Source organism: Nerophis ophidion, linkage group LG08, assembly GCF_033978795.1.
Source record: "Nerophis ophidion isolate RoL-2023_Sa linkage group LG08, RoL_Noph_v1.0, whole genome shotgun sequence".
Lineage (NCBI taxonomy): Eukaryota > Metazoa > Chordata > Actinopteri > Syngnathiformes > Syngnathidae > Nerophis > Nerophis ophidion.
This window is the reverse complement of record NC_084618.1, coordinates 74,247,072-74,274,164: the sequence shown is the minus strand read 5'-3', so window position 1 is coordinate 74,274,164 and position 27,093 is coordinate 74,247,072. Positions and strand designations below refer to the sequence as shown.

The 27,093-nt window shown below is 41.7% G+C and overlaps 1 protein-coding gene across 4 annotated transcripts in view; it reads left to right on the top strand.

The window, feature by feature from the left end:
* vti1a (vesicle transport through interaction with t-SNAREs 1A) overlaps positions 1-27,093 on the top strand; it is a 385,425-nt gene that overhangs the window by 223,851 nt on the left and 134,481 nt on the right. For 2 of the 4 annotated variants that reach the window (XM_061909716.1, XM_061909715.1), the window contains 2 exons: positions 1,076-1,146; positions 12,600-12,661. In XM_061909716.1, coding sequence (XP_061765700.1) covers positions 1,076-1,146; positions 12,600-12,661 — 133 coding nt within the window. Of the gene's footprint in view, positions 1-1,075; positions 1,147-12,599; positions 12,673-27,093 lie in introns of all 4 variants that reach the window. The other 2 variants (XM_061909718.1, XM_061909717.1) reach the window with 1 other exon arrangement.

Below are 27,093 nucleotides of genomic sequence, written 5' to 3'. Positions count from 1 at the left end.
GCGCCTTGCATGGCAGCTCCTTCCATCAGTGTGTGAATGTGTGTGTGAATGGGTAAATGTGGAAGTAGTGTCAAAGCGCTTTGAGTACCTTGAAGGTAGAAAAGCGCTATTCAAGTACAACCCATTTATTATTTATTTATTTAAGATGGGACTTAAAACATAACCCCACATGTGTTCATTCATAGTTTTGAGGCTTTCAGTGATAATCTACAATGTAAATAGTCATGAAAATAAAGAAAAGGCATTGACTGAGAAGGTGTGTCCAAACTTTTGGCCTGTATTGAGCTGCATGAAACATTCAAATCGTCACGTTTCATAGTTTAAATGCAATTTTAGAAGCAACATTTTATTTGACATGTTGTATAACAGACCACATAGTGGAGATGCATGGTTTTCTTTGGACGGTATTGGAATAAATAGGGAGATGCAAGTTGCATTCAGGGCTTCACGGTGGCAGAGGGGTTAGTGCGTCTGCCTCACAATACGAAGGTCCTGCAGTCCTGGGTTCAAATCCAGGCTCGGGATCTTTCTGTGTGGAGTTTGCATGTTCTCCCCGTGAATGCGTGGGTTCCCTCCGGGTACTCCGGCTTCCTCCCACTTCCAAAGACATGCACCTGGGGATAGGTTGATTGGCAACACTAAATTGGCCCTAGTGTGTGAATGTGAGTGTGAATGTTGTCTGTCTATCTGTGTTGGCCCTGCGATGAGGTGGTGACTTGTCCAGGGTGTACCCCGCCTTCCGCCCGATTGTAGCTGAGATAGGCGCCAGCGACCCCGAAAGGGAATAAGCGGTAGAAAATGGATGGAAGGTGCATTCAAATTATATGCAAACGTAGCGGGCAAATTGGATGATTAGTAGACCAACAGATCAAATTCTGGACATACGTGGTTTTCATCCAACAGTATTTATATAAATATGTAAACAAGCTTCAAGGTCCTGGCCAACTTTCAACGTGCTTTCTGGGAACTGTTTGAAAACATGCTTGAATTTGACCCCGAAACCCTGCGATGTAATGAGGTCATGTCTCTGCTCCTCTCGCCTGGCAAAAACACATTTTTGTTGTTGTTTCCGCAGAACAAGTGGGCCAGGAGATCCTCGCCAACCTTAACACCGACCGTGAGAAGATCCAGAGAGCCAGGGAGAGGGTGAGTTGCCACCCGGACGCACTGGCGCTGTTCTTCTAAGAGTTTGCCAGGCCGTAAAGCTGTTTGCGCGGGGTCATTGCTCGCTGCAGCGTTTGCGGAGTAAACACAACATGTATGCACACAATGGTGACATCCGTTGCTTTGGGGCTCGCCTGCACTTGTTTGCACCTTGTATGTTCTTATCAATATTTCCTGTCCATTTGAATCAGTTTGATTAAACACACATGCAATACTATCATTTTCTTTGCCTCTGAGAAAAGTCCCAATCCTCACCGCCTTACAAGCAGACAGGCAGGTAAGGCAAAGACGGACCAAACACAGGAAGGGGGTCCCACCCCGGGCGGCCCCCCTCAAACGCCGAATGCTTAAAGATCACAACAAGGCTCAGGCCTTTTCAAAGGAAATCAAACATCTCCTTTCAAAATAGTGTCTACTGAGGCTGCTTCGTTCTATTTCTTTGCTTTTTTTTATTACCCCCCCACCCCCCCTTTCTTCCCAAGAGTCTTCTTTGCTCAAAGCCCACACCCCCCAACTGCACACACACACACACACTTGGCTTTAAAGTCGGATTGTAGGGCAAAGTGAAAAGAATAGAGATAAATAAACACAGTTAAGAGGTATAGTAAGCAACACATTTGCATTAGCAAACACACTTAAAATCAACTGTTGCATGAAGATTGGAAGCGTTTTGAACCGTCATTCACAAAATTAAGCCACCCGGGGACAATATAATACATTTATAAATAGGAAAATCCTACTATTCATCATCAAGTGCTATGCACAGCAGGAAACAGTTCTTTTTATGTTTGGCTTTTTTGGTACAAAACGGTACAAAAATGGTTAGTGCGTCTGCCTCACAATACGCAGGTCCTGCAGTCCTGGGTTCAAATCCAGGCTCGGGATCTTTCTGTGTGGAGTTTGCATGTTCTCCCCGTGAATGCGTGGGTTCCCTCCGGGTACTCCGGCTTCCTCCCACTTCCAAAGACATGCACCTGGGGATAGGTTGATTGGCAACACTAAATTGTCCCTAGTGTGTGAATGTGAGTGTGAATGTTGTCTGTCTATCTGTGTTGGCCCTGCGATGATGTGGCGACTTGTCCAGGGTGTACCCCGCCTTCCGCCCGATTGTAGCTGAGATAGGCGCCAGGGAATATGCGGTAGGAAATGGATGGATGGATGGATGGTACAAAACGGAAGCTGGCGTTTGTCGCAACTTAAGGGAAAATGAAGTGTACCTCTATCACCAGGACATCAGCCCAGTGCATCCAGAAGACCGAAAGCAATTCAGGAAGTCAACAAAAACAGTTATGTGGTATAGGCACAACGCCGACGCTAAAGAAGGCAAATTGAGCAGGAATAAAGAACAATTTGTGTAGATTTACCGTATTTTTCGGACTATAAGTCACAGTTTTTTTCATAGTTTGGCCGGGGGTGCGACATATACGGCGACTTATGTGTGAAATTATTAAAGGGTAACATTATCACAATTTCTGTTAAAACCAATAAAAATCAGTTCCCAGTGGCTTATTTTAATTTTCGAAGTTTTTCTAAAAATTTGACCCATCACGCAATATCCCGAAAAACAGCTTCAAAGTGCCTGATTTTAACCGTCGTTATATCCACCCGTCCATTATCCTGTGACGTCACAGCGTGACCACACAGAAACAAACATGGCGGATAGCACAGAAAGGTATAGCGATATTAGCTCGGTTTCAGACTCGGATTTCAGCGGCGTAAGCGATTCCACAGATTACGCATGTATTGAAACGGATGGTTGGAGTATGGCGGCAGGTAGCCAAAACAAAATTGAAGAAGAAACTGAAGCTATTGAGCCATATCACGACAGACAGCAGCACGGGAGGAAGCGAGGACGAATTCGGCGGTCGCCTTCTAACCAACGATTGGTATGTGTTTGTTTGCCATTAAATGTGGGCGGAGGGAAAGGCTGGATGCAAATATAGCTACAAATGAGGCATAATGATGCAATATGTAAATACAGCTAGCCTAAATAGCATGTTAGCATCGATTAGCTTGCAGTCATGCCGTGACCAAATATGTATGATTAGCACACTCCACATAAGTCAATAACATCAACAAAACTCACCTTTATGATTTTGTTGACTTTATCGTTGGAAATGCATCTGCTTTGAGTGTCGCAGGGTATCCACACATTCTTGCCATCTCTGTCGTAGCATAGCTGTCGTCGGTAAAGTGTGCAGAACAAACAAGGGACTTTCGCATCTTTTGGCCAGTGGTGCAACTTGAATCCGTCCCTGTTCGTGTTGTTACACCCTCCGACAACACACCGACGAGGCATGATGTCTCCAAGGTACGGGAAAACAGTCGAAAAAACGGAAAATAACACAGCTGATTTGACTTGGTGCGTGTGATAAGATTGAGAAAATGGCGGATTGCTTCATGTTGTGACGTCACGGGTGAAAAGTCATTGCTCGACAAGCTATCAATTGAAAGGCGTTTAAATTGCCAAATTCACCCTTTTAGAGTTCGGATATCAGTTTAAAAATCATATGGTCTTTTTTCTGCAACATCAAGGTATATATTGACGCTTAACATAGGTCTGGTGATAATGTTCTCCTTTAACACATTACCGTAAAATATCAAATAATATTATTTATCTCATTCGCGGAAGAGACGAAGACATGTCAGCAATCGTCACACACACGTCGACCAATAAGAATTCGGCGGGGGAGGGTCATAGCAGAAGTGAATTGTGGGTCATGGAATGCTAACTGCTATATGCTACTGCCGTTGGCGGTAACTTATAAAAACTGAGAAGGGCTGAACACAAATGGCACCGAAAAGGAGATCATGTACTGCAGATTACAAGCTGGACGTAGTGAAATATGCAGTAGAAAACGACCAGAGGAAGCGGTGCATACCTTTGGAGTTGGCAGAGTTGTTTAGAAGCGACATCGAGAAAGAACATTTCACGGGATTTATCGATTAGGAGTGACAGATTGTTTGGTAAACATATAGCATGTTCTATATGTTATAGTTATTTGAATGACTCTTACCATAATATGTTACGTTAACATAGCAGGCACCTTCTCAGTTGGTTATTTATGCATCATATAACGTACACTTATTCAGCCTGTTGGTCACTATTCTTTATTTATTTTAAATTGCCTTTCAAATGTCTATTCTTGGTCTTAGGTTTTATCAAATAAATTTCCCCCAGAAATTCGACTTATACTCCAGTGCGACATATATATGCTTTTTTCCTTCTTTTTTATGCATTTTCGGCCGGTGCGACGTATACTCCGGAGTGATTTATAATCCGAAAAATACGGTTCTTCCAAAGGATTCTGCGGACCAACGTCAACCACATTTGTCTATAGTGTAGATCTTCTGCGGGCTTCACGGTGGCAGAGGGGTTAGTGCGTCTGCCTCACAGTACGAAGGTCCTGCAGTCCTGGGTTCAAATCCAGGCTCGGGATCTTTCTGTGTGGAGTTTGCATGTTCTCCCCGTGAATGTGTGGGTTCCCTCCGGGTTCTCCGGCTTCCTCCCACTTCCAAAGACATGCACCTGGGGATAGGTTGATTGGCAACACTAAATTGGCCCTAGTGTGTGAATGTGAGTGTGAATGTTGTCTGTCTATCTGTGTTGGCCCTGCGATGAGGTGGCGACTTGTACAGGGTGTATCCCGCCTTCCGCCCGATTGTAGCTGAGATAGGCGCCAGCGCCCCCCGCAACCCCGAAAGGGAATAAGCGGTAGAAAATGGATGGATGGATGGATAGATCTTCTGGAAATATTCCCTTGTTGGCAATGCAAATGTTCTACCCTGTAAAAAGATGAACTTATGATTGAAAAACAGAACCAGCCACTTCTAGACTTGGTAATACGTGGTAACTATACATATACTTTTTAGTAAATTAGCTTATTGTCAGAGACTTGGACGTTTTTCTTTCCACTTTTTTTGCACTCTATATTATTAGTAAAGTACCACAAAAACCTTGTTTCAGACAATTAGTTTAAGAAGTCTTAGGAATGTTTCTAATGAATGCCACCATATCATTACCAGACATTACCAACCCCAGAAGTGAATTTCAACAAAAGAGGAGAAATATAACCTTTACGATATTTTTTAATTAAAATATTTGTATGCAAATATAACACTTTAGACCGTTTTATATCAATAAGTGGAATTAAAATATGGAATGGATTAAGCAAAGAAGTCAAACAATGTACTAACATGATCCAGTTTGAGAAACTGTTGGTACTCAAAGTGATTACAAAGTACAGAAAGAAAAATCAGGATAAAAATATTGAATCTGATTGAAAAATTTGATTATGTAATCATCATCCATCCATCCATCCATCCATCCATTTCTACCGCTTATTCCCTTTTGGGGCTGCGGGGGGTGCTGGTGCCTATCTCAGCTACAATCGGGGGGAAGGTGGTGTACACCCTGGACAAGTCGCCATCTCATCACAGGGCCAACAAAGATAGACAGACAACATTCACACTCACACACTAGGGAATATTTAGTGTTGCCAATCAACCTATCCCAAGGTGTATGTCTTTTGGAAGTGAGAGGAAGCCGGAGTACCCGGAGGGAACCCACGCAGTCACGGGGAGAACATGCAAACTCCACACAGAAAGATCCCGAGCCGGGGATAGAACCCAGGACTACTCAGGACCTTTGTATTTTGAGGCAGACGCACTAACCCATCTTCCACCGTGCTGCCCTCATCTCATCATATGAATCATTAATGTACTTAAATATTTATGAGAATCTTATTTATTAGGGATGTAACGGTACCTAAGTATCACAGGACAATGTTATCACGGTATTAAGGCCACAGTACGATATTATTGTTATATGTCCCACAAAAGACTTAAAAATGCCATAATGTTTTCAAATGTAATTTAACATTACTGTAATTGAACACAGGCAACATGTTAAATGATTATTCATACTACAAACATGTATTTTTAAGTGCAAATAATTGCTTACAGTTGAGGAACTTTATAGTGACCAAGTGACCATGTAAATATCCAGTGTAAAACAATAGTGTTGACTTTAGTGTCTTTCAACTTTTACTTTATGAGTTTATATCAGTCTAGAACAGTGGTTCTCAACCTTTTTTCAGTGATGTACCCCCTGTGAACATTTTTTTTAATTCAAATACCTCCTAATCAGAGCAAAGCATTTTTGGTTGAAAAAAGAGATAAAGAAGTAAAATACCGCACTATGTCATCAGTTTCTGATTTATTAAATTGTATAACAGTGCAAAATATTGCTCACTTGTAGTGGTCTTTCTTGAACTATTTGGAAAAAAAGATATACAAATAACTGAAAACTTGTTGAAAAATATACAAGTGATTCAATTATAAAGATTTCTACACATAGAAGTAATCATCAACTTAAAGTGCCCTCTTTGGGGATTGAAATAGAGATCCATCTGGATTCATGAACTTAATTCTAAACATTTCTTCACAAAAAAAGAAATCTTTAACATCAATATTTATGGAACATGTCCACAAAAAATCAGCTGTCAACACTGAATATTGCATTGTTGTATTTTTTTTCACAGTTTATGAACTTACATTCATATTTTGTTGAAGTATTATTCAATAAATATATTTATAAAGGATTTTTGAATTGTTGCTATTTTTAGAATATTTAAAAAAAATCTCACATACCCCTTGGCATACCTTCAAGTACCCCCAGGGGTACACATACCCCTATTTGAGAACCACTGGTCTAGAACATGGTCCTTCTCAAAGTTTAATTAACAATTTTGCTTTTAATAATGTAAATACCTCATCTACTGATGTTGGCCTTTGCTGTCTTAAATATATTTACTGGGTGACTGTTTGAGGTGGCAACTTGTCCAGGATGCTGCCTTCCACTTGATTGCAGCTAAGATAGGCCCCAGCCACACCGCAACATTGAGAGAGACAAGCGTAGGAAAATGGATGGATGGATTGAGGCTTTATCAAGAAGTATTTCTGTTTATTCGTATTTCAATCAATCAATCAATCAATGTTTACTTATATAGCCCTAAATCACTAGTGTCTCAAAGGGCTGCACAAACCACCACGACATCCTCGGTAGGCCCACATAAGGGCAAGGAAAACTCACACCCAGTGGGACATCGGTGACAATAATGACCCAGTGGGACGTCGGTGACAATGATGACTATGAGAACCTTGGAGAGGAGGAAAGCAATGGATGTCGAGCGGGTCTAACATGATACTGTGAAAGTTCAATCCATAATGGATCCAACACAGTCGCGAGAGTCCAGTCCAAAGCGGATCCAACACAGCAGCGAGAGTCCCGTTCACAGCGGAGCCAGCAGGAAACCATCCCAAGCGGAGGCGGATTTCCCCGTAATGTACAGGTTTTTTGGGTGATTGACTTCCGTGCGCTGCGACGTGACCGGCTGGCTGTGTCGCCTTGGAAACGCTGCAAAGCAGTGCTTCTCAAATATTTTCTGTGTATCCATGAAAGAATATTTTAATATTTTGCGCACTTGCCTACTCTGTACCATGACTCTAAATAGTAAAATGTGTGTACAACATTGTTACAATTAGACCTCTGCACAACGTTGTGAGCTTATTAACATTAAAGGGAACAACACACCGGTCTTTCTTTGTCTCCCACCGTGGTTACAGTGAAGCCAAGTGCTACATACCCTTCATCACATTCTGGTATGGCAAAAAAAAAGCATGTTCCCCCAAGGTAGCGCACACCCCCCTCCCCCTGGCATCGCAGCGGGGGGGCCCCAACCCACTATTTGAGAAGAACTGCTCTAGATGAAAGTGGCGCCCTTTGCTCTGCAGAACGCAGAGCCAAAGAGGTTATGCTGTCGCCAGGATTTGTTTGTCGGTTTGTTAGCAACACAACTCAAAAGGTTTTGGACATATTTTGATTAAATTTACCAAAAAAAAAAAAAAAAGTTTTTTCATGTACTACGAAGAGACTTCACTTCCTTCTTATGGCGTTCCACGCCTCCACCTTGCGGTCTCGCGCTGCGCAGAAGTCACTGGGGGATGTAGTTTATTTTAAGACCAGGCCAACGCTAAAACTCCAGAAAAAAACTACACTCCCAAGTTTTTGTTTGGTACCTTCACGGCATTATTGTTATCTATCCATCCATTCATTTTCTACCGCTTATTCCATTTGTGGTATAAAAATCAGCTTCACCCCTATTATTCAAAATTGATGCACCTACTAGTGGATAGAGTCTCCGCCCTGAGATCGGTAGGTCGTGAGTTCAAATCCCGGCTGAGTCATACCAAAGACTATAAAAATGGGACCCATTGCCTCCCTGCTTGGCACTCAGCATCAAGGGTTGGAATTGGGGGTTAAATCACCATAAAAGATTCCCGGGCGCGGCACCGCTGCTGCCCACTGCTCCCCTCACCTCCCAGAGGGTGATCAAGGGCGATGGGTCAAATGCAGAGAATAATTTCGCCACACCTAGTGTGTGTGTGACAATCATTGGTACTTTAACTTTAATTTAAGGTTTAATTACTTCTAAAAAAGAGAAACTGGAAATATGTGATGAATCATATTGAAATTGTATGCATGTTGGAAATAAGCTAATACCATAAACATAACCTTGTGGTGTCGGTAAATAAGCACCACGACTATATTTTAAGCATTTTCAGTATGCAGTCGACTCCTTAACATGAACGCGATAAACATATTTCCGCAAAGTAAGATTATTATTAATGAATCAAATATTTTCCATCCATCCATCCATTATCTACCGCTTATTCCCTTTTTGGGGTCGCGGGGGGCGCTGGCGCCTATCTCAGCTACAATCGGGCGGAAGGCGGGGTACACCCTGGACAAGTCGCCACCTCATCGCAGGGCCAACACAGATAGACAGACAACATTCACACTCACATTCACACACTAGGGCCAATTTAGTGTTGCCAATCAACCTATCCCCAGGTGCATGTCTTTGGAAATGCAAACTCCACACAGAAAGATCCCGAGCCTGGATTCGAACCCAGGACTGCAGGACCTTCGTATTGTGAGGCAGACGCACTAACCCCTCTGCCACCGTGAAGCCCTCAAATATTTTCATAGAGCATAAAAAACTGTTCTTGTTTACAACTTTCAAAATTGGTTATTTTTTTAACATAACTGGAGTCTTCTAAACATGAAATAACAGCCATATAGTCATCTTTGCACTCATTTCACCCAATATAGTAGCCTTGGGCGAGGATCCTCCAAGCGGTAAAACATGCACATGATGTGGAATACTTCATCACATCCTGGGTAATTCTTCCAAGTTAGAAGAGAGTGTGCTGAAACCACCGTTGTGTGTTGTTCTGCAATAACTTGGTCAACTTGACACTCGCTGTTACAATCATTAGCTGTCATGTTAGCTTTCCGTGTTAGCAATGCATGCGTGTCCTGCGTAGTCATTCCACATTGCCCAAGCCAAAGCTGTGTTACTGATGTCGAAAATTAAGTGTATCAAAAGAGTTCATCTCCACTTCGACCAGACAGTTGTTGACAGCTTATAGCGGTCTCAGTTAGCTTAAAGGGGAACATTATCACAATTTCTGAAGGGTTAAAACCAATAAAAATCAGTTCCCAGTGGCTTATTTTATTTTTTTAATTTTTTCTCAAAATGTTACCCATCACGCGATATCCCGAAAAAAGGCTTCAAAGTGCCTGATTTTCACCATCGTTATTTCCACCCGTCAATTATCCTGTGACGTCACAGCGTGACCACACAGAAACAAACATGGCGGATAGCACAGAAAGGTATAGCGATAGTAGCTCGGATTCAGACTCGGATTTCAGCGACGTAAGCGATTCAACAGATTACGCATGTATTGAAACGGATGGTTGGAGTGTGGAGGCTAGTAGCGAAAACGAAATTGAAGAAGAAACTGAAGCTCTTGAGCCATATCGCTTTGAACCGCATACAAGCGAAACCGACGAAAACAACACGACAGACAGCAACACGGGAGGAAGCGAGGACGAATTGGGCGATCGCCTTCTAACCAACGATTGGTATGTGTTTGTTTGGCATTAAATGTGGGTGGAGGGAAAGGCTGGATGCAGCGTGTGAGGGAGAGGGGGGGAAAGAGCAAATATACAAAAACAAATCTGTCTGGAGCTGCAAAAAAATAAAAGCCATATTACATACAGTTACATACAGTTAGATAGATAGTTTTAGTCGTGGACATGGAGAGACGGACGTAAAGCGTCTCTAAACAAGAATACAGTCTCCAATCAAACCAAAAATAAGTGCTACATTTATTGCCAGTCGTTATTAAAGTAAGAGCGACAAATCTCTTAAAAAAAACTATAAAAAATTAAAAAATGTCAAACTACATTGTACAACATGCAGCAACAATTTAAAAATAGAACAAAATGATATGTAACAAAAAATGTATGTTAATACTATGCTTAATAATAACAGATTTGTTTTAAATATATATTCACATTGTTTTACCTTTTTTAAAGAATATGTGCATCACAGCAAATCACCTGATGACGTCATATTGACCACGCCACACCACAGGTATTTTGGCAAGTTAGGGTATACCCTGCATTTAGAAATCTATGGAAAATTATAGCCATTTAATATGTGTATGCTTTATTATCCAATTAGTTGACTAATCGTTGACTAATAGATAGATAGTTAGGGACGGCGTGGCGCAGTGGGAGAGTGGCCGTGCGCAACCCGAGGGTCCCTGGTTCAAATCCCACCTAGTACCAACCTCGTCACGTCCGTTGTGTCCTGAGCAAGACACTTCACCCTTGCTCCTGATGGGCGCTGGTTGGCGCCTTGCATGGCAGCTCCCTCCATCAGTGTGTGTGAATGTGTGTGTGAATGGGTAAATGTGGAAGTAATGTCAAAGCGCTTTGAGTACCTTGAAGGTAGAAAAGCGCTATACAAGTACAACCCATTTATTATTTATTTATTTATTTATAGATAGATAGATAGATAGTACTTTATTGATTCCTTCAGGAGTGTTCCTTCAGGAAAATTAAAATTCCGGCAGCAGTCTACAGAGTTGAGATCAATTTTTAAAAAGGAAATAATGGGGGTTTAAATGGAAACAAAATAGAAAAATATTACAATAACAATAAAAAATAAAATGCAACAATGGGAATAGAAATATAACAGTAAAATAAGAATATAACAAGAGAAAGTAGGCAGGAGTGAATATGTTATGAAAACGTATTGGACTGTTATTGTTTTGCATCCCCTGTCATCCTTGTACCCCCCTCCCCCACCCCAGAAAGGCGTGTGGGACAAAGGAGTTTTTGAGTCTATTAGATAGTGTGTCATGAGATATAAATTGAATTAAGAGGACTTAAAGAAAACTAAATGACCTCAAATATAGCTACAAACGAGGGATAATGATGCAATATGTACATACAGCTAGCCTAAATAGCATGTTAGCATCGATTAACTTGCAGTCATGCCGTGACCAAATATGTCTGATTAGCACACTCCACATAAGTCAATAACATCAACAAAACTCACCTTTGTGCATTCATGCACAATGTTAAAAGTTCGGTGCATCCGCTTTGAGTGTCGCAGGATATCCACACATTCTTGCCATCTCTGTCGTCGGTAAAGTGTGCGGAACAAACGAGGGACTCCCGCATCTTTTGGCCAGTGGTGCAACTTGAATCCGTCTCTGTTCGTGTTGTTACACCCTCCGACAACACACCGACGAGGCATGATGTCTCCAAGGTACGGGAAAACAGTCGAAAAACGGAAAATAACAGAGCTGATTTGACTTGGTGCTTGTAATGAGATTGAGAAAATGGCGGATCGCCTCACGTTGTGACGTCACAGGTGAAAGGTCATCGCTCCGACAGGTGAACAATTGAAAAGGCGTTTAAATCGCCAAATTCACCCTTTTAGAGTTCGGAAATCGGCTAAAAAAAAACATATGGTCTTTTTTCTGCAACATCAAGGTACGTATTGACGCTTACATAGGTCTGGTGGTAATGTTCCCCTTTAAAATTCGACTTTGCTCGCGTCAGACGTTGACCAATGTGGAGACGTGTTACTGATGTGATAGGAGTAGAAAATGAAGTCCATTTCAAAGTTGTTCCTGCGGTGAAGATAAAATAGCGCCAAGTTTAGCGCATGGTTATTGTTTAGGGTTCACCTCTCATCTCAAAATGGAAGTCTTGCTCGTTGAATATTTATTGATGGCCAGAAGATAATAATTGAAAACAAGACAAATACTGCACTGTAATACATATAATGCATAAATAAAACTTAATTGAACACTTAATTTACACCAAAACCATGTAGGATATGATTTTTATTTAACAAAAAAGAAAAAAACAAGCGAAGGTCGACTGTACACTGTATTTATAACCTTTCAAGTAAAAGCTAAACTAATATTTTCCTGTCTGAAGTCAAGCTTTCCGTATTGTAGAAAGTTGAAGGACTCATCTTTTTATTGCTTGTGTGTCCTTCCAGCTGAGAGAAACGGACGCCAATCTGGGCAAGAGCTCTCGCATCCTCACTGGCATGCTGAGAAGGTAAGAGGCAGGTAGGAAACTCTTAAGAATGTGCTGTCTGTCTGCTCGCACCAACTCTGGAAGTGTTCACAATAGCGTCACTTCAGCATAACAGCAAGTTTATCACTTCACACATTAGTACTCGAACGTCATTGCACAATAGTAGAGATCGACCGATATATATTTTTTTTCAGGGCCGATGCCAATGTTTAGTAGTGAAAGAGGCTGATAAACGATATTAATTGACAGTAAAAGGGACATTTTGGTGTCCAAATTTTAAATAATAATTTTACAAACTCCAACAGGAAATTTAACTTACATGCCTGAAGCATGTGTATTAAAAAAAAACAAGTACCATTTTAAAAGGCGCGCTGCGGTCTATTCAGGTCTTGTTTTCATACAAAAGGCGCATTAAAGGGGTTATATTATGATTTTTTTTTTTTATTAAAAATACGTCCTTGTGGTCTACATAAAATGTGATGGTGTTTTTTTTGGTGAAAGTGTTGCATAGATCAGTGGTTCTCAACCTTTTTTCAGTGATGTACCCCCTGTGAACATTTTTTTTTTAATTCAAGTACCCCCTAATCGGAGCAAAGCATTTTAAAGTTGAAAAAAAAGAGATAAAGAAGTAAAATACAGCACTATGTAATCAGTTTCTGATGTATTAAATTGTACAACAGTGCAAAATATTGCTCATTTGTAGTGGTCTTTCTTGAACTATTTGGAAAAAAAGATATAAAAATAACCGAAAACTTGTTGAAAAATAAACAACTGATTGAATTATAAATAAAGATTTCTACACATAGAAGTAATCATCAACTTAAAGAGCCCTCTTTGGGGATTGTAATAGAGATGCATCTGGATTCATGAACTTAATTCTAAACATTTGTTCACAAAAAAATAAATCTTTAACATCAATATTTATGGAACATGTCCACAAAAAAATCTAGCTGTCAACACTGAATATTGCATTGTTGCATTTCTTTTCACAGTTTATGAACTTACGTTCATATTTTGTTGAAGTATTATTTAATAAATATAATTATAAAGGATTTTTGAATTGTTGCTATTTTTACAATGTTTTAAAAAAAATCTCACGTACCCCTTAGCATACCTTCAAGTACCCCCAGGGGTACACGTACCCCCATTTGAGAACCACTGGCATAGATTGTTTTACACACCATTTTCATGTAGCTTTCTGACAGTCGATTCAGGATGCGCCGTTTTGTGGGCGGTCTTATTAACGTGGCTCACCTTCGACAGCGTCTTCTCCCCGTCATCTTTGTTGTAGCGGTGTAGCGTGCAAGGTTGGGGACGGGAGTGGAAGAAGTGTCAAAAGATGGAGGTAAGGGTTTTAATGACATTCAGACTTCTTAAATCAATAACGGAGCACAATCTCCTCATCCGTGGCTCAATGATGCAACATAAACGGCAGAATTGTGTCCCGTGAAAAAACGTCCGACCGGAACTCTTTAATAACTAAGTTCTGTGGGTGAATAATGTAAACCAGAGGTGCCCATTACGTCGATCGCGAGCTCCCGGTCGACCTAAATAGACCTAAAAATTAGCGATCATCAATCTTCACCAAGACGTCACTTGATTGACATTCACGGCACCCGAGGGTCTTGTGAGATGACGCTGGCTGCTGCAAGATCACTATTATGAAAAAATGACAGAGAGGAAGGCGAGAAACACTTTTTATTTCAACAGACTTTCGCGCCGTCCCTTCCGTCAAAACTCTAAAGGCCGACTGCACATTTCCTATCTTCACAATAAAAGCCCTGCTTCATGCTGCCTGCGCTAACAAAATAAAGAGTCTCGGAAAGCTGGCGTGCACAAGCGATTGCTCGGGAAGCTTTCCGAGACTCTTTATTTTGTTAGCGCAGGCAGCATGAAGCAGGGCTCTTATTTTGAAGACAGGAAATGTGCAGTCGGTCTTTAGGCTTTTGACGGCAGGTATGGCGCGAGAGTCTGTTGAAATAAAAAGTGTTTCTCGCCTTCCTCTTGGCCATTTTTTCTTAATATTGATCTCGCAGCAGCCAGCGTCATCTCACAAGACCCTCGGGTGCCGTGAATGTCAATCAAGCAAGCTACGGAATTTTCCGCGATTGTTTTTCTTGTAAAGTGTATGGAAGCTGGATGAATTAGATGCCAAAAACCAACCACTTTCATGTGGTATTGTACAGAAAGGAGGACTTTTTTTCTTCTCCATTCAAAAATGTGGGCGTTATCATCACTACTGTCTGATTCCAATCAATGCAAGTCATCAGAATCAGGTAATACACCAACTTATATTCTTGTCTTCATGAAAGAAAGACATCTATATGTGTTACACATGCTTGTATTATCATTAAACACATTTAACTTGTTAACAAAAACGTCTCTTTCATAAATGAATAAATATAAGTGATATATATGAATGAGGAAGATCCCCTCGATTTGGTCAATTGAAAAGTAGCTTGCCTGCAGAAAAAGTGTGGGCACCCCTGATGTAAACCCACTACAGTTTTCAGCGCTTTGATAGATAGTCTACTGACAGATATACGTAAGAACTTGACGCTACTTTATATTAGAAATGTCAACAGTGGAAGGTGAAGGCCACATAAGAAGGTAGAGAAAAAGAAGAAGCTTGTGACTACGGCGTCGGCACGGACTATAAGCGCAGATGCGTGCACATTTTCCGGACTTGTTTTGGTAACCTGGAGCATTCTAAGTTTAACTCCTGAAAAACCACCCCACACCATAATTCCTCCTCCACCAAATTTCACACTCGGCACAATGCAGTCCGAAATGTTCCTTTCTCCTGGCAACCTCCAGAACTACTCAGTGGCCTAGTGGTTAGAGTGTCCCCCCTGAGATGGGTAGGTCGTGAGTTCAAACCCCGGCCGAGTCATACCAAAGACTATAAAAATGGGAGCTTTTAACTCCCTGCATGGCACGCAGCATCAAGGGTTGGAATTGGGGGTTAAATCACCAAAAATTATTCCCAGGCGCGGCCACCGCTGCTGCCCACTGCTCCCCTCACCTCACAGGGGGTGATCAAGGATAATGGGTCAAATGCAGAGAATAATTGCACCACACTGTGTGTGTGTGTGACAATCATTGGTACTTTAACTTTAACTAAGACTTGTCTGTCAGACTGCCAGATGAAAAAGCGTGCCAGGGTAAGTGATCAGGACACCTGACTCTGGATCATTTGGATGGGTGGCCAAATACGTTTGGCAATATAGTGTATCTAAAGAATCTTAAGCCTTAAACAGACAGTTGCTGAATTTTTGTTGGGATACGTCGTGCTTGTGGTTATAGTAATATCAGTGTATATTTAAAATGTATGGTCTGTCTTGCCTGCTGGTTCAAATATAAACAAGTTGCCACCATCAAACACAAGTAATTCAATACTCCTTGCCGCGTCGTCTCATGCACCCGCCACCCATTCCGTGTCTGCACTTGGAAACACACATGCTTAAAGAGACACGTGTACACACACACACACACACTAGTGTTCTATCACATCTCCATTTCATAAAGTACCACTCCCTGAACCATGACGCCACTTGTTTTATTTGCCGCTCCCTCTTTCTTGTTTTGTTATTGTGTGTGGCCCCCACTGTGTATTTTGATTAAGAGTAATATGTAAATGACACAACCTAAATGTAAAATCCAGGGTTCAGGAAGGAAGTGCCAATTGAAATAGATGCTTCAGTGCCCGTAGACAATTTGGGGAGGGGAGGCCCGAGGAGCGCTGTGACGCCGACTGTAACCAATATTTCTGCATATGTCTCCATTTTGTCAACTTTGATTATGGCGTGAGGGGGAGACAGCGAGCAAGGGGGGGTTTGTCACCCGTAGCTGTCCAGAAATCATTCATCATCCCGTCGCCCACCCTCTCTTCTCTGCCACCCCTGCTCTGCCCCTGAAGTAAATAACACACTTATTTCAATATTATCATATTAATGTTAAAGTTCAGCTGTCACCTAATGGGAAGACTTAATCAGACGTAACATTTCTAGGCGGCACCCTCCCCTCTTTCGAACCCCCACCCTTGTTGACACCTCCTCTGCTTAGCGCCCGGCTCAAATCAGGATTTATGAGCGCTCTTTCCAAAAGTGGGGGCCCCCAACAGAGAAGCTTTTTTTTTTTTTTACGCCCGCCCGCCGCCGTACATGATGGAAACAGCACTACGTTCACCCCCTTTAACACCCCTGGAAGCAGAAATATTTTGATAGTCTCGTCACTATTTGAATAGAAGGGAACTCCATCCATCCATCCATCCATCATCTTCCGCTTATCCGAGGTCGGGTCGCGGGGGCAACAGCCTAAGCAGGGAAACCCACACTTCCCTCTCCCCAGCCACTTCGTCTAGCTCTTCCCGGGGGATCCCGAGGCGTTCCCAGGCCAGCCGGGAGACATAGTCTTCCCAACGTGTCCTGGGTCTTCCCCGTGGCCTCCTACCGGTTGGACGTGCCCTAAACACCTCCCTAGGGAGGCGTTCGGGTGGCATCCTGACCAGATGCCCGAACCCCCTCATCTGGCTCCTCTCGATGTGAAGGAGCAGCGGCTTTACTTTGAGTTCCTCCCGGATGGCAGAGCTTCTCACCCTATCTCTAAGGGAGAGCCCCGCCACACGGCGGAGGAAACTCATTTCGGCCGCTTGTACTCGTGATCTTATCCTTTCGGTCATGACCCAAAGCTTATGGGACGGCGTGGCGCAGTGGGAGAGTGGCCGTGCGCAACCCGAGGGTCACTGGTTCAAATCCCACCTAGAACCAACCTCGTCACGTCCGTTGTGTCCTGAGCAAGACACTTCACCCTTGCTCCTGATGGGTGCTGGTTGGCGCCTTGCATGGCAGCTCCCTCCATCAGTGTGTGAATGTGTGTGTGAATGGGTAAATGTGGAAGTAGTGTCAAAGCGCTTTGAGTACCTTGAAGGTAGAAAAGCGCTATACAAGTACAACCCATTATGACCATAGGTGAGGATGGGAACGTAGATCGACCGGTAAATTGAGAGCTTTGCCTTCCGGCTCAGCTCCTTCTTCAGCACAACGGATCGGTACAACGTCCGCATTACTGAAGACGCCGCACCGATCCGCCTGTCGATCTCACGATCCACTCTTCCCTCACTCGTGAACAAGACTCCTAGGTACTTGAACTCCTCCACTTGGGGCAGGGTCTCCTCCCCAACCCGGAGATGGCACTCCACACTTTTCCGGGCGAGAACCATGGACTCGGACTTGGAGGTGCTGATTCTCATTCCGGTCGCTTCACACTCGGCTGCGAACCGATCCAGTGAGAGCTGAAGATCCCGGTCAGATGAAGCCATCAGGACCACATCATCTGCAAAAAGCAGAGACCTAATCCTGCGGTTACCAAACCGGAACCCCTCAACGCCTTGACTGCGCCTAGAAATTCTGTCCATAAAAGTTATGAACAGAATCGGTGACAAAGGACAGCCTTGGCGGAGTCCAACCCTCACTGGAAATGTGTTCGACTTACTGCCGGCAATGCGAACCAAGCTCTGGCACTGATTGTACAGGGAACTCAAATCTAAGAAAAGTAAGTCAACAATATCTTCCTCTTTTCTACACATAATCCTTCACACTGCCTTTCGATTAATACTATATTTGATATTAGGTTATATTTTCAGACTGTTGAGGAGCGAATGGCTTCAGGTCAACGATCTGAAAGGGTATGGGAATGTGAAAAGTTTGCTGCTTTATATAACGAAAAGCTGAGATGAACGTGTAACAGACTTCCAAATATCCTTGTTGGGATTGTGTCACCTCATGTTCAAGTGTCTCATTTGTCCAGTGTTGTTTCTCAGCCCGGCCGGGAAACAATTAGACACCCATTAAGCTGGCAGTCAGGGTTCAAGAAAGCCAATTAACTTGACGGACTTTGTTATTTGGAGCCAAAAACACACGTGTCAAATAGCTGTGCTTTGTTGGACAGCAAAGAACCTTCTAATACCGTATTTTGCAGACTATAGAGCGCACGGGTATACTACCCGCACCCAGTAGATTTGAGGGGTAAAAACATGTTTTTCCTTAAATTACCCCCTCCGGACTATAAGCCACAGATATACTTGTTGCGAAATGAGTAATTTACACAGAAGGATTATGTTACTTGTAGCTGATATATAGTTACTATTTATTTACGTACCTTAATTGTTTCTAGATTGTGTCTGTAACAAGGCAGTAAAACAGCTGATCAAATAAAACAGAAGTCATCATCATGAACCCACTAGCAGCGGAGCCTAGCTTTCCAATCAGCTAAACAGACTAAATAACTTCACGTTGGTGTCTTTGTGGATTTACTAAGAGATTTGTGAAACTGAAAAAATAAAAAAAAGAATGTACTGGTAAGTTAATAATACTAACACAGACACTTGTAAATGTATTAGCATATTAGCTAATGCTAACAGTAGGGGTGTAACGGTACACAAAAATTTCGGTTCGGTACGTACCTCGGCTTAGAGGGCACGGTTCGGGTCATTTTCGGTACAGTAAGAAAACAACAAAATATACTTTTTTTGGTTATTTATTTAACAAATTTGTAAACAATGGCTTTATCCTTTTAACAATGTGAACCCTATAATAATTTTGCCCACGTTAATCCACATTAAACTGCCTCAAGTTGTTGCTTTGATTAAATAAAATGACAAAACCTTTCTTCTACATATAAAAAGTGCAACATTTAACAGTTTCAAGTCGACTCATCATGCTTATTTTATTACACCATTTGGGAAGCCTGTAGTTGACTTTTATTATGTAAATGTTATATTTTTATCAACATGTGATTGCAGGGACCCTGCCATTCAAAACTAGACTGCTACATTACTAATGATTAATGTAACTATTGCTGAAATAACAGACAGACTGGGCTTTGCTGCCCCTAACACACACACACATGAGCGCGCACACACACACACACACACACACACAGCAAAATGAGCTAATGTTACGCTCAAAGCTAATTAGCCTTCACCTCAAGCCAGAACTGCGTGCGAGCTGAGCTGCAGTTTAAGTTTCTAGAAGGTCAACGGGCTCATAGTGATGTTAGTAGTAGTTGTTGTGACTGGGAGGTGTTTTTTATAATTTGGGGAGAGTACGCTGTCCGCTGCTCCCCAGCTAAACACATATCTGCTCGACGCTGAAGCATTGACTACATGCGCTCTGAATACGCACTGCTGATTGGCTTTGTATTTAACCAATCAGATGGTTGTGTGGTTGGGACAATGCTGGGTGCTCACACAGCAGCAGAAAGTAGAACGGCTCGTGAAGACTTTTTTTCACAAACTCATTCGGTACACCCGCGTGCCGAAACGAAACCCCCGTACCGAAACGGTTCAATAGAACGTACCGTTACACCCCTAGCTAACAGTGCTTGCGTCAATACATTACAATAGGACGTACAAATAGGCGTACAACACTCCTACAGACATCACAAATGGGACGGTTTAGAAACTATGAATTGTTTCAGTTGGATTATAAAATTTACAAATATTGCTTGGAGTGATGAATGAAGAATCGATACAAGTAGGAACGCTATGGACGGCTAGTAGACTTTCAGTTTGAAAGCACTAAATTGAAGGACACTGGAGCACCTGCGGTGAGCAAACTTGTTCAAAAGATGATGCCATAGCACAAAATATAAAATAGTCGATAGAAAAGCGCTATATAAATCTAATCCATTATTATTATAATTATTACCTTCTCAGTGCATTTGCTTTGTTATTTTTAGCTATATTTATTATGGCTGTCAGCGAAGAAAAATCCATAAATTAGCCGCACCGTCTTATAAGCCGCAGGGTTCGTGTGTAGGAAAAAAGTAACGACTTACTGTCCGGAATTCATGGTACCTGGTTTTGCCTGTGGTAAGTTGAGGTTAAGCTAAACGTCAGCAAGTGTGTTTATTTTGATCATTTATCGACTTGTGTCCTCAAATGTCATGTACACTGTATCGGCTCAGCACATTTCGAAAACCAGATACTATTTCAAGTCTAATAGTACTTCAACTGAATTGGTTCAGTGACAAAGCGCTTAACTCAAAGCACTTGTATCCCATGGAAATGAAGCACAATTTTAACATGTAACATGCCTTTGAATAAGGAAAAAAACATTCTTAATAGGAAATGTTATATGTCATATAACATTATATATAATGTTATATGAAATGTTATATAACAATAGAATGTACTATGAACAACAATGGTAGTTTTATGAATGAATGTAATATGTGCTACTTTCTTCCTTCCCATGGTTAGAAAAACAAAGGTATGTGCATTTCTAGCTATAAGCTAATGCTAGTCTGGATGTTTTAGGCCAGTGTCTTTCAACCACTGTGCCACGCACACTACTAGTGTGCCGTGGGAAATTATCTAATTTCACCTATTTGGGTTAAAAATATTTTTTTGAAAACCAGTAATTATACTGTAAATTGTGTGTTGTTGTTGACTGGTCGATGCTGTCTAGAGCTCGGCAGAGTAACCGTGTAATACTCTTGCATATCAGTAGGTGGCAGCCGGTAGCTAATTTCTTTGTAGATGTCGGATATATCGGGAGGCAGCTTGCTATAAAAAGGTATCTAATGCTTAAACCAAAAATAAACAAAAGGTGAGTGCCCCTAAGAAAAAGCATTGAAGCTTAGGGAAGGCTATGCAGAACGAAGCTAAAACTGAACTGGCTACATAGTCAACAAAAACAGAATGCTGGACGACAGCAAAGACTTACTGTGGAGCAAAGACAGCGTCCACAATGTACATCCGAACATGACATGACAATCAACAATGTCCCCACAAAGAAGGATAAAAACAACTGAAATATTCTTAATTGCTAAAACAAAGTAGATGTGGGAAATTTCGCTCAAAGGAAGACATGAAACTGCTACAGCAAAATACCAAAAAAAGAGAGAAAGTCACCAAAATAGGAGCACAAGACAAGAACTAAAACACTACACACAAGTTCAAAAAAAGTCAGGGCGTGATGTGACAGGTGACAGTACACCTACTTTGAGATGCTAAACCAGGGGTGCCCATTACGTCGATCGCGAGCTACCAGTCGACCGCGGGGGGTGTGTCAGTCGATCTCCAGCCAGGCTTTTAAAAAAAATAGACCTAAAAATCAGTGATCATCAATCTTCACCAAGACGTCACTTAAATGACATTCACGGTACCGGAGGGTCTTGTGAGATGACGCTGACTGCTGCAAGATCATTATTATTAAAATATGACCGAGAGGAAGACGAGAAACACTTTTTATTTCAACAGACTCTCGCGCCGTACCTTCCGTCAAAACTCTAAAGGCCGTCTGCACATTTCCTATCTTCACAATAAAAGCCCTGCTTCATGCTGCCTGCGCTAACTAAATACAGAGTCTCGGAAAACTGGCGTGCACAAGCGATCCCTCAGAAAGCTGGCGTGCACATCACTTGTGCACGCCAGCGTTCCGAGACTCTTATTTTGTTAGCGCAGGCAGCATGAAGCAGGGCTTTTATTGTGAAGATAGGAAATGTGCAGTCGGCCTTTAGAGTTTTGACGGAAGGGACGGCGCGAAAGTCTGTTGAAATAAAAAGTGTTTCTCGCCTTCCTCTCTGTCATTTTTTCATAATAATGAACTGGCAGCAGCCAGCGTCATCTCACAAGACCCTCGGGTGCCGTGAATGTCAATCAAGCAAGCTACGGAATTTGCCGCCAATGTTTTTCTTGTAAAGTGTATGGAAGCTGGATGAATTAGATGCCAAAAACCAACCACTTTCATGTGGTATTGTACAGAAAGGACAACTTTTTTTCTCCTCCATTTGAAAATGTGGGCGTTATCATCATTACCGTCTGATTCCAATCAATGCAAGTCATCAGAATCAGGTAATACACCAACTTGTATTCTTGTCTTTGTGAAAGAAAGACATCTATATGTGTTACACATGCTTGTATTATCATTAAACACATTTAACTTGTTTACAAAAATGTCTCTTTCATAAATAAATAAATATAAATGATATATATAAATGAGGTAGATCCCCTTGAGTTGGTCAATAGAAAAGTAGCTCGCTTGCAGAAAAAGTGTGGGCACCCCTGTGCTAAACCATAACCAAGCATACCTGGTGTGCTTGGTTATTGTTTAAAGTCATATCCAACAATTGCAACAGCAACTTTTTACTGTCAACTGAGTTTTGTTTCTTAATGATTTCTGCTGGTGGTGTGCCTCTGCATTTTTTTAACGCAAAAAATGTATCAAAAAGGTTGAAAAACACTGTTTTAGGCAGAAGTTATGGTGTTCATTGTGACATTTGCTACTCCAGTGAATGGCGGGTATGCTACTAACACAAATTTGTGTTTACAATCCAAAGCATAACAATTAGCCAAGAGACAACACTTACAGTATGTCAAAACATTCTTTAGCTGAGGTACTTTTTAGTACCTATGAAGTGTTGAATTGAATTTCGAATTGTATTTATATAGCGCTTTTATCTAGTGACTCAAAGTGCTTTACATAGTGAAACCCAATATCTAAGTTACATTTAAACCAGTGTGGGTGGCACTGCGAGCAGGTGGGTAAAGTGTCTTGCCTAAGGACACAACGGCAGTGACTAGGATGGCGGAAGCGGGAATGGAACCCGCAAACCTCAAGTTGTTGACACAGCCACTCTACCAACCAAGCTATGCCGCACATTATGGGCATGTGCATAATGTGTTCTACACCTGCAATTACTGGGCTGGCATGCACATTACATTATTTATCTTTTTGCAGGATACAAGCTGTCTTTCAGCTTATTGTTTTGCTTTAGGTTGCAAGCAAAAATTCAGATCACGAGCCTCTCCACCGCTAGTTGTCGTGGTTTTACGGTGGATCTCATGACAGCCATACAAAACATCTGGTCTTACTCGGTAGCTTTAGCTTTATAGCTAGACATCGAGATAACTTTTCTGAAAGACTTTGAGTGAAGACAGTGAATGTGAAGGAAAGTGCTGAGAAGAAGTGGATGATATCCATTGAATTAAAGAAAGAAATAATCAAAAACATGACTGAATGTGAAGGAGTTTGTGTTCAGCACTGCTTTGTAGCCTACCCCATAACAAAGCAGAATGATTAAATAACGAAATAAAATATCTAAGTTGCAGACATTTATCCATAGAAATAGGGAAACGCTCCTGATGCTGTGTTTGACTGAAAAGCAGATTGAAGGAGACACCATAGAAGTCCGCTCTCTAAGGTTGATGCTGTACATTATTAGTACATCACTTATTGGGGCTGTTTGCAATTTTTACACAGATCAATCAATCAATGTTTATTTATATAGCCCCAAATCACAAATGTCTCAAAGGACTGCACAAATCATTACGACTACAACATCCTCGGAAGAACCCACAAAAGGGCAAGGAAAACTCACACCCAGTGGGCAGGGAGAATTCACATTCAGTGGGACGCCAGTGACAATGCTGACTATGAGAAACCTTGGAGAGGACCTCAGATGTGGGCAACCCCCCCCCTCTAGGGGACCGAAAGCAATGGATGTCGAGCGGGTCTAACATGATACTGTGAAAGTTCAATCCATAGTGGCTCCAAGACAGCAGTGAGAGTCCCGTCCACAGGAAACAATCTCAAGCGGATCAGCAGCGTAGAGATGTCCCCAACCGATACAGGCGAGCGGTCCATCCTGGGTCCCGACGAGCGGTCCATCCTGGGTCTCGACTCTGGACAGTCAGTACTTCATCCATGGTCATCGGACCGGACCCCCTCCACAAGGGAGGGGGGGACATAGGAGAAAGAAAAGAAGCGGCAGATCAACTGGTCTAAAAAGGAGGTCTATTTAAAGGCTAGAGTATACAGATGAGTTTTAAGGTGAGACTTAAATGCTTCTACTGAGGTAGCATCTCGAACTGTTACCGGGAGGGCATTCCAGAGTACTGGAGCCCGAACGGAAAACGCTCTTTAGCCCGCAGACTTTTTTTGAGCTCTAGGAATCACTAACAAGCCGGAGTCTTTTGAACGCAGATTTCTTGCCGGGACATATGGTACAATACAATCGGCAAGATAGGCTGGAGCTAGACCGTGTAGTATTTTATACGTAAGTAGTAAAACCTTAAAGTCACATCTTAAGTGCACAGGAAGCCAGTGCAGGTGAGCCAGTACAGGCGTAATGTGATCAAACTTTCTTGTTCTTGTCAAAAGTCTAGCAGCCGCATTTTGTACCAACTGTAATCTTTTAATGCTAGACATGGGGAGACCCGAAAATAATACGTTACAGTAATCGAGACGAGACGTAACAAACGCATGGATAATGATCTCAGCGTCTTTAGTGGACAAAATGGAACGAATTTTAGCGATATTACGGAGATGAAAGAAGGCCGTTTTAGTAACGCTTAGAGGCCGCTAACTTTCCAATGTATTTTAAACGGTACATCCCGCCCTCTTACGACTTCTAGGACGTAATGACGTAACTACGTCCGTACAAAACACATGCATGCGGTTTAGCTGTGGGTGACGTTAGCTAATGATGGATATTTGGATAGCTACTGTTAGCTGTCACTGAATGTATATTCAATCATAACAACATGAGTGCAAATTGTCAGGTGAGTGACCACCGTAATCACCAATCATTTTATTCGGGCCAGTAAAATGTTTTTTCCACAAACTTAGTAATTGTGAAAAATATAGACAGTTTTGACACAAATGTCTTCTGTTAAACCACTAATGGTAACATAACCTAGCCAATTGTGTTGTTATATTGTTTGCTTTGAAAAAATGAAACTGTGAGTAAGTTGCAAACTGCCCCTTTAAGTAAACTTCTGTAGTTTTTTGGAATAAATTCTATTGTATTTATATTTATTATATTTCTTATCTAAAAGTTATTTTTTTCTCCTTAAAAGAGATGTTGTATGTTAAAATTGTGGCGGCCAAGCACATATTAAATTGATTTTATTTAATCAATTTAATCAGGTGCAGGCAATTAACATATGTTCCTATATATTACCCGCATAAGACTATAAGCCGCAGATATAAGTTACTTGCACAGAAAGATTTTGTAAATGTTTATTTAAGTACCTTAATTGTTTCCAAACGTCTGCAACACGTTAGTAAAACGGCTGATCAAACACAACAGAAGTCATCGTCATGGATCCACTAGCTGCGTAAGCTAGCTCTCCAATCTGCTAAACAGACTCAATAACTCAACGTTTTGATGAATTTATTGAGGAATTTGCAAAACTGAAACAATACAAAAATAATGTAAGTATTGTACTTATTACAAGGGGATGTATATCGTTAGGACGTTATCAATACCGATACCAACACCTTAACGACACAGATACCAGTATCAATATTTCTTATCGATACTATTATCGGTACTATATGTAAATTTTGTAAATAAACATGTGAAAAAATTTGATTGCATTACCATTTTTACCATATTTTTCGGACTGTAAGTTGCAGTTTTTTTCATGTTTGGCCAGGTGTGCGACTTATACTCCGGAGCGACTTATGTGTGAAATTATTAACACATTACCGTAAAATATCAAATAATATTATTTAGCTCCCTGCGATTAGGTGGCGACTTTTCCAGGGTGTACCCCGCCTTCCGCCCGATTGTAGCTGAGCCCCCCGCGACCCCCAAAGGGAATAAGCGGTAGGAAATGGATGGATGGATGCCATTGTTTGTTAATAATACTAACAAGACATTCATAGACATGTTAGCATATTTGCCAATTACTAGTGATGTCCGATAATATCTGCCGATATTATCGGCCAATAAATGCTTTAAAATGTAATATCAGAAATTGTTCTAAATTATCAATATCGGTTTCCCCCCCAAAAATTTATGAATTTTTAAAAGCTGCAGTGTACACGATCGTAGGTGGGAAGTACAGAGCGCCGATAAACCTTAAAGGCACTGCCTTTGCGTGTCGGCCCAGTCTCATAATATCTACGACTTTTCACACACGCAAGTGAATGCAAGGCGTACTTGTTCAACAGCCATACAGGTCACACTGAGAGTGGCCGTATAAACAACTTTAACACTGTTACAAATATGCGCCACACTGTGAACCCACACCAAACAAGAATGACAAACAAATTTCGGGAGAACATCCGCACCGTAACACAACATAAACACAACAGAACAAATACCCAGAACCTCTTGCAGCACTAACTCTTCAGGGACGCTACAATATTCACCCCCCGCTACACCCTACCCCCCGCCGCCCACCTCAACCTTCTCATGCTCTCTCAAAACTGCTGTTTGGAATGTTAAAAAAAAAAAATGCACTTTGTGAGTTCAATAATAGATATGGCAGTGCCATGTTGGCATTTTTTCCCATAACTTGAGGTGATTTTATTTTGGAAAACCTTGTTACATTGTTTGATGCATCCCGCAGGGCCTCACAACAAAATTAGGCATAATAATGTGTTAATTCCACGACTGTATATATCAGTATCGGTTGATATCGGTATCGGTAGTTA